The sequence below is a fragment of the Antedon mediterranea genome, chromosome 7, assembly GCF_964355755.1.
Source record: "Antedon mediterranea chromosome 7, ecAntMedi1.1, whole genome shotgun sequence".
NCBI lineage: Eukaryota > Metazoa > Echinodermata > Crinoidea > Comatulida > Antedonidae > Antedon > Antedon mediterranea.
In genome coordinates, this window is record NC_092676.1 from 18,851,885 (window position 1) to 18,860,366 (window position 8,482).

The following is an 8,482-nucleotide window of genomic DNA, read 5'->3' on the forward strand; positions in this document are numbered from 1 at the left end:
ATTCATCGCTTCCATTTATCCTTACGAATTGTAACCCCGTGTAACTGGAAGTTTATAAACTGTTGTACAGTAGCAAACTCATGGTTTGCACGAGTTGGCTTACTATAAAGGTTGCTATTGTACTAGATGTAATAACTTACTGTAGTCATGTGATCTTCAGATGAATAGCCTCCAGTAACACGATTTTCTCCAAACAAGTCGAGTTCTTAAACAAGCTGGTTTAGACTTTTTGACGAAAAAAAAAAATGCTTTGACTATAAATAGTATCAACATACAGTAGTTTTATTCCTTATCATTAAAATAGTATTCGGATAGTTTTATTGCGTATAGAGCAATGTAAGCTTACCATTTTTGTTTCTGTTCTAGTAATGAAGAATCATCATAAAAGTACAAAGAACAATTCAATTAAAGTAACACAAATTTACCTAAATTTTAAAAGAAAATTAATACCTCTATTGGGTAATTTTTCTAAAAATAATATTTTTTTTGCCTGTCTTATTTATTATAATAATGATCAGGATATAAATATTTGTGCTGTTTAAATGATAAAGAGTATGTTCTTATCTAAAGAAAAGAAATCTTTCTAGATTCTCATGTCGGAGGATCACGATGTAACTATGCCTACATCGTCGTGTCTTTGGTCTCAACTGATCGATATTCCTCGGGTTTAGAATCTCTAGCACTGTAACATAAAAAAGTATTCAATTATTGTAAAAGACATGTGGAACTTTAAAAGACAATAGTGAACGCAATTGTGTATTTATACCTTTGGACGATACAGGAATATGGAATTGAAAAGTGTTTAAGTGAAAATGTCTACGTACCAACATTGTTTAGAAACAGTCAGCTTGTATTCATCCGCCTCTTTTATATTGTCTGGTAGATTCTGGTTTTGTGTCTCTGGTAGAAGCAGTATTAATATTCCTGCTAGCAGAGATTGTGCACCAAAGAGAATGAGCGGCATCACAATGGACGTGTAATCTCCAATCAGGAGGATATACGGAGCAGATACCCCGCCAACTCTGGCGCAAATGGATGAAAATCCCAAACCAATATTCCTAAATGATATTGTAAAATACTCCATTCTCAAATTAATAGTAGAAATAGTTTACTATAACTTCTTGGTAGTGTATATTTTTGGTGTTGGTGTGTTGGTCTTGTTATAACAACTTTATTATTTCTATCTGCTTGTTTCTAATTAATTAATTAGTAGGGCCATACTACAGAGTGCGCTAGGAAAAAATATTAGGCCTATGACTTTTACAAACCTGACGGTGGTTGGATACAGTTCGGCTGAGTATAAATAAACAATTCCGTACGAAGCGGTGATACATAATTTGCCTATCATAGCAAATACCAAGACAGGGACTTTGTAATCTACATAAAATGAATAAAAATAAATATTTATACAGTCGCGTATGGTAAGTATAATTCTACGCTTATTATGAATAAATGAGTAATTATTACAGAGGCAAATCCAAAATTTAAATTTCAAGAACTCAACTTGAAACAAACATGTGTATTATTAACATGACCTGTGTTTGCATTTGTTTCGTACGGAGTGATGCCACAGAGAAGTTTAGATTTGACGCATGTGAAATCGTATCCCTTCGCCACATGCATGCTTACTTAATAAAATATAGGCCTAAAAGGTTTATTTTTACTAACCTTTAATTACAGTTGTCGAAAGTAAAACTACGCCACCTATACTCATGAATATGCAAATTACTCTTTTTCTGCCCAGACGTTTTAAAAGAAGTTGTGACAAAATATACGCTGGCACTTCAACAGCTCCAGAGATGAAGAAAGCGAGATAAGGATTCGAACCCAAACTTTCTGTATGAAATGCAAGTCCATAATATACCATAGAATTTGAGAGCCTTTTAGGTAGTGGAATAAAAAGATTATTAAGATATGTAATACCTATTTTAATATGAATTCTACGACCGCTGTTTTGTCATAACATACCAGTTAAAACCAATGAGAATTGTTTTCCATCTCATTGTTGGTGAGGTGAAGAATAATGCCTTAATGTTCTCAGTTTGGGCGCCATGTTCTTTCTGTAAACGGAAATAGTCATAACGAAATATTATAATATTTGAAATAAACTTGAAGATAAGTAAACATTAATAATGATCTAAATGTATTGATTAATTTAGACCCTATCGCCTGTGTGCATTAATTAATTTACACTAACCATTTTAACCGCTTTCAGAGTTTCAAGACAGTCTTCTGGTAATGATTTCTTGTTTGTTTTTGCAAAGTTTCTCAATATTTTAACACTTTCTTCGTATCTTCCTTTTGTCATAAGCCATCGGGGAGATTCTGGTAATATCCTACAGTATATTTATATCACAATTTTAGTTAAATAGTACTTAAAGCCCCATTTATACTAGAATGATAACGATTGATGATAAATAGATAATATGTGTTTTTCCTACATGGAATAAGAGAAATCTATACAGTTTTTAACTCTAGCATAACCATATATGCTGCTTTTGAAAAAAAATAATATTTTCACACGTTCAATGAAATGACGTCATGATTAGTAAGAACAATAATATTGTGACGATCCAACGATTGTATTGTTCGTATTGATCATGACGTCATATGATTGGAATAAAACAAAATTTTAATGGAATGATCATAATAAAATTTACGCGACATTTTTGGTATATAATAGACAGAAGAAGCTTGGTTGATTTTGGTGTGCCACTCTCTTTCTTCCCAGTGGGAACTTTGCTCTAATCACTTTAATTATCTAGAAGATATTTAAGAAAAGAGAGAATCTTACCAAAAGTAGCTCAAGAATAAGACACCGGGCAAAGAAAGCGTCAACTCAATATTCTGCCAATCTCTAAGAGCATAAGCTACACCAGTTAATATGATGTAACCAAGAGTATAAAAGTATTCTATCGTAATCCCGATAAATGTCCTCCATGATGGCCCTACTATTTCGGTTACTAAAACAAAATAAAATGATTAGGAAGGAAGAAATGAATGGATTATTATTGCTACATTTCAGACATTTGTTTGCAATTACGTTTTTTAGTCGCGTGCAACGCGACTCTACGGCTCACTATGTCGGTCGGTCGGTCGGTTGGTTGGTTGGTCGGTCGGTAGGTAAACACTAATTTGAGAACGCGTCTGCAACCATGTATATGGCCTTGTTAATCTATACTTTTTCTTTTGTTCATAATATATTATACAAGGTTCTGTAAATATAATATTTACCAATGACGAAAGCTGTCAGAAAGACCCCCGAGGAAGCGCACCCAAGCAAGAATTGAAAGGTAATAAATACTGGAAAAGAACCAGAAAAACTTGACAAAACACCACATGTAATCTGAAACAAAACACAGTACAATAAATTAGATGGTGTTTTTGATATTTTGTATATTGCTGTGTTTTATGCATGTATTAATGTTTTGTGTGCGTTGTACTGTACTCTCCGCGAGAGTAGTCTTACATATTATTATAAAGAAGTAGTAAATACACATTTCAGTACATTCAAGAGACAAACAAATCCACTTCAAGAAAAACCAACCTGTAACAGCAATGAGATCAGTAGTATTTTCTTTCGACCAAACAAGTCCGATAGTTGTCCGAAGACTAATGAACCGATAAGTTTTCCGAGAAGTACGATTGACTTTCCCAGTTGACGCATCCAGTTTTGATCACAAACCAAGTCCCACTGAATAAGAAAACGTTAATACTTTTTTAACTATGTGACGTTAGGTAGACCATCTTAAGATAGGAGGAGGAAGAGAATGAGGAAGAGGATGAGGAAGAGGAAGAAGAACAGAAGTAAAATGAACAAAAAGAGAAAGTGGAAAAGAAGTAGTAGGAGTAAGAGGAACAGAAGGAGGAAGAGGAGGAGGAACAGAAGTAAAATGAACAAAAAGAGAAAGTGGAAAAGAAGTAGTAGGAGTAAGAGGAACAGAAGGAGGAAGAGGAGGAGGAACAGAAGTAAAATGAACAAAAAGAGAAAGTGGAAAAGAAGTAGTAGGAGTAAGAGGAACAGAAGGAGGAAGAGGAGGATGAGGATGAGGATGAGGATGAGGAAGAAGAAGAGGAACAGAAGGAGGAAGAGGAGGAGGATCAGAAGTAAAATGAACAAAAAGAGAAATTGGAAAAGAAGTAGTAGGAGTAAGAGGAACAGAAGGAGGAAGAGGAGGAGGAACAGAAGTAAAATGAACAAAAAGAGAAAGTGGAAAAGAAGTAGTAGGAGTAAGAGGAACAGAAGGAGGAAGAGGAGGAGGAACAGAAGTAAAATGAACAAAAAGAGAAAGTGGAAAAGAAGTAGTAGGAGTAAGAGGAACAGAAGGAGGAAGAGGAGGATGAGGATGAGGATGAGGATGAGGAAGAGGAAGAGGAACAGAAGGAGGAAGAGGAGGAGAAACAGAAGTAAAATGAACAAAAAGAGAAAGTGGAAAAGAAGTAGTAGGAGTAAGAGGAACAGAAAGAGGAAGAGGAGAATGAGGATGAAAAATAGATGCATTACCTTATATTCCCCTCCCTAAATTTGCGCGCCACTTGGTATTTATTCCATTTAAATCGACGACATCGTTTTAAGCTCTGTCTACTCTATCAAACATTATGTGACAAAAAATGTGAAGTGTGCCCATATATGGACATGATATTGTCATATCACTACTATATTTGGGCACATCACACTTTTTTATCAAACAAACTTGAGAGTGTAGACAGAGTTACAAGAATCAAATTTAATCAATTAATTTAAGGTGTGTAGTTGAAGGAGGAGGAAGTTGAAGTATATTTGAATGCTCTCTCATTGTTACACTTTTTAGGCCTACGATCAACCCCTAAAATTGTAAAATACTTACTTCTGTGACGACTGTCTCTCCGTAAATCTTACGATCGTAGAGCCATCCTGAACGACACTCGGTCTCTTCATCCGATTCAGACGTGCAGTTAAAATCACTATCACTGTTAAACCCAGTGATGTTGTATTGTTTATATTCCTTACATTTAGACCATTCATCCTTGTCGCTATCCCATGGGATTGCACATTCAATGGCGTCGTCTTTGTACTTCAGTGCCCCTTCAAATCGGCAGTGATGTTTGGGCGAACCACTTATAAACGTGTTGGCAAAGCTATGGAAAGCGCAGGGAATGGCTGTAAGGCACACCAAGAAAAAATACAACTTCTGAGCTCTTCCAAATTCACCTACGTGGTTTACGAGAATATCGTCAAACGCTTCCATAACCCTGCAGCTAACAAAACTGTTCTTACAATCAGATTATCAACGAAATCTAATGTAACTATTTTACTTGAGATCCGATGCAGATTTCTTAGTATCGATCTGTTAACAGATGTCTATTGACTGAATGATACAACATTAAACAATGAAAATATAGTGATCTTTTCTTTACTCTATCATGGACAAACCTACTAAATCGATTACTGGCAGATCAGATCATTGCAGTGTTATCTTGGTCAATAACTAAGACAAGGTTCCTGTAAGATCAGGTTAGTAAACAACGGCTCTCCGTACAGGGTGTTAAATGAAATCAATCACCTTATTTTATAATGTAGGCCTACAGGTGCTATAAACGCTTTGCATAAATTCTACGTTACAAACAAAGCGTCTCCGTACGGCAGTATTGAAATTGAATACAAATCTTTCTTTTAGCTCAGCTATACTGGCTTGAATTAAAAATATATCTTATTTAGGTACACGTAAGCCTACATAAACAAAAAGGTGTAACAGAAATCACAGCGAAAAACATGAATTTGACAACGTTATGTTATAAAAAATAATTTAGCTTTTGTCCGGTAGTTAGCTAGTTCAAACAGATGTTACTATTGTATACCCTCCCGGGAAAAACACTGCAGCGAATATATGTGGGTATAGGCCTAGGTTTATAATTTTGGATATAACATGAAAATAAAAATGCCCACATAATTATACTAACAGGGCATAGTATCAATCTGATGAAACATGCTACATCGTTTATTTTTCATCATTCTTTTAATGCCTCTTTGTTCACAAATAATGCAATAAAAAATGCAATGGGTTATTGATTGATTATTGATTTTCTTACCTATTTTGCTGCACACAGTAATCCCGTTTATAAATTGCTGGCTTTATGGATGTTCACACACAGAAAGAGCAAAGTAGTTAAGTGAACTGATTCTACCGCGTGTATGCAAATTTACAAAGAAAATAAAACGATTATAGGATTTCAACCTAATTTATTCTACGAATATAATTAATATATCACGTATACAATTCATAAGTAAAAATGCTAATATTTAAAGGCCTTGTCCCAATATAATACAAATAAACCTATTTATTGTAATTATAAAATCAACATATGGTGTTTCAAATGGATTATACAAATAATTTATTTTTGTGAGAAAAAAACAAACAAAATATAACAAATAATTTTCTGTCAGACTTGTTTTTACTCAGAATTACATTTGTTTTTTGCAAAATGTCATTGTCAACATATTTAGACACAAGAAATAAACAAGCGAACATCTATTCTACTGTCTTTATCTACGGAGACTTTTCATTTCATTTATCTTTTATTTCGGAATATCATGGTGACATAATATTATATCCATAGCAAAAGAGAGAACAAAAAAAATCTTAATCTAACAGCTCATAGACAAAAACAAAGATATGTAAATATATAAAGTCAATGCAACAAAGCATTCCATTGTATGTGCATTCTTGACACATTAATGGCCATGATCCAGGAATTACTACTTGCGTTCACACGATTTTTAAAACTAAAAACAGATTTTCTAATGAACTCATCAAAGGATGGGACGTCATTTAAGACAAACATCATGCTTGCACTACAATGTCTAGGCCGCTTCAGCAGCAAACGTAAGGCATTGTTATAACATACTTTCAATGATCTCAGAGTGCTCTTATTATATCTACACCATAAGGTTGAACAGTAGGCCTACATGCTGACACAGTAACTCTTAAATAGATAACATTTAGTCTTAGTAGAACATTTTCCAAACTTTCTATTTAGAGAGTTGGCCCTAATGCAAATAGATCGATATTGATGTCACTTTCATCACTCAGGTTATTAATGATCACATGACCAAGATAGGTTATTGAATTATCAACGATTAGAGGTGCCCCATTTAAGGTAATATGTGGAACACCTTGTAATTATTAAAACCAACATAGTACTAAAGTGGTGTTCATGGCCTTTTTTTGCAAAATGTTTGTCGAATTGAACAAATGTATAGTAAGTTAGGCCTATGTTGACACAAAGCATTAGTAAGCCTAATCAGCAGTCAGTAGTATAACATTAGCACAATGAAATGAGGCTTAAGCATCTTCAACTTTTGTTTAGTAACGGCATTTCTGCTGCGAAGCTTCATAAATTAACAATGTTGTGCTTTAACATATTAATAGACTTTGCTATTATAGATTTATTTTAAAATGAATAATTGACTTAATTATATAAAATGATTATTAAGCCTATTATTATTATGTATGGAAATGATCAGTCAACTATAATAGGCCTACAACAATTTTATTAAGTACTAAAAAATGAAACAATGCTTTTAATATAATATTCTGAAGAGATACAATATAGGTAGGCTATAATGTGTAAATTATTTTTCAAACTATTTCACTCTACGGGAATTTTACGTAATTTGTGATCACATCTATCGATCACCCTTGGCCTACCACTTGGATCGAACTTGCCTTTTAACCACGTTGCACGTGTCTTAACAAATTTACTAAATTTTGACGTTCTCTACTGATATCAGAATTGGAAGGTATGCATGTAGGCCTAAATTTGAGTGTTCTTTCACAGGTTCACATTCAAACCCACCCGCGTACACCCTCAGAGGGTGCATAGGCTACGGCGGAGAAACTTAATCAATAAATAAATAATTAATTTACAATACTTACTATAAGGCATAATCCTCATTTAGTGTGTTCCGTATTAATTAATTTATTTTAATTATAATCCAATCGAAAATCGTTTGTATTCAAATTGTCTTTATAGATTTAGGAAGGTCGGTCCAAAAGTAATTTTGAATGTGTTGCCAATTACATACTCAGTTTGGCTTCCGATCAGGAAAAGGATGCAGTGACGGCATATACGTATGTAGACAACTTCAAGAAATCGCACATAGAACACATAGTCCAGTCCCTAAGTGGAAATTATGTTACCATAGTGGATACAAGTGTGCCCTTTGGCATGTTGATAGAACATGATATGGAGATACCAAAACAAAGTTATTGGAAATCTGATTTGACCTCTGTGACCTCTGACCTCAATTTTTATATTTCTATCTTAAACAGCCATATCTCGGCAACGGGGTTGACAATTGAAATGATATTGGTGTCAAATAGATCAGAGGGTACATATTTATATTCGCTATAATAGAACTTTTTTTCAAAAAAACGACCGGAAATGTAGTTTCTGAATGTTTTGACCTTTGACCTCGGCTTACTATATCTCAATAACTACT

The 8,482-nt window shown here is 34.0% G+C and overlaps 1 protein-coding gene across 1 annotated transcript; it reads right to left on the reverse strand.

Moving 5' to 3' along the window:
* Positions 1-282: 282 nt before the first annotated feature.
* Positions 283-7,426, reverse strand: LOC140054123 (organic cation transporter protein-like). Its single transcript, XM_072099002.1, has 11 exons — positions 6,070-7,426; positions 4,848-5,348; positions 3,548-3,694; positions 3,235-3,346; positions 2,795-2,963; positions 2,198-2,336; positions 1,969-2,060; positions 1,669-1,880; positions 1,269-1,377; positions 825-1,058; positions 283-682 (listed from the first exon to the last, which is right to left on the reverse strand). The coding sequence occupies exons 2-11, from the start codon at positions 5,226-5,228 to the stop codon at positions 622-624; spliced, it is 1,656 nt and encodes a 551-aa protein (XP_071955103.1). The 5' UTR covers positions 5,229-5,348; positions 6,070-7,426; the 3' UTR covers positions 283-621.
* Positions 7,427-8,482: the final 1,056 nt, after the last annotated feature.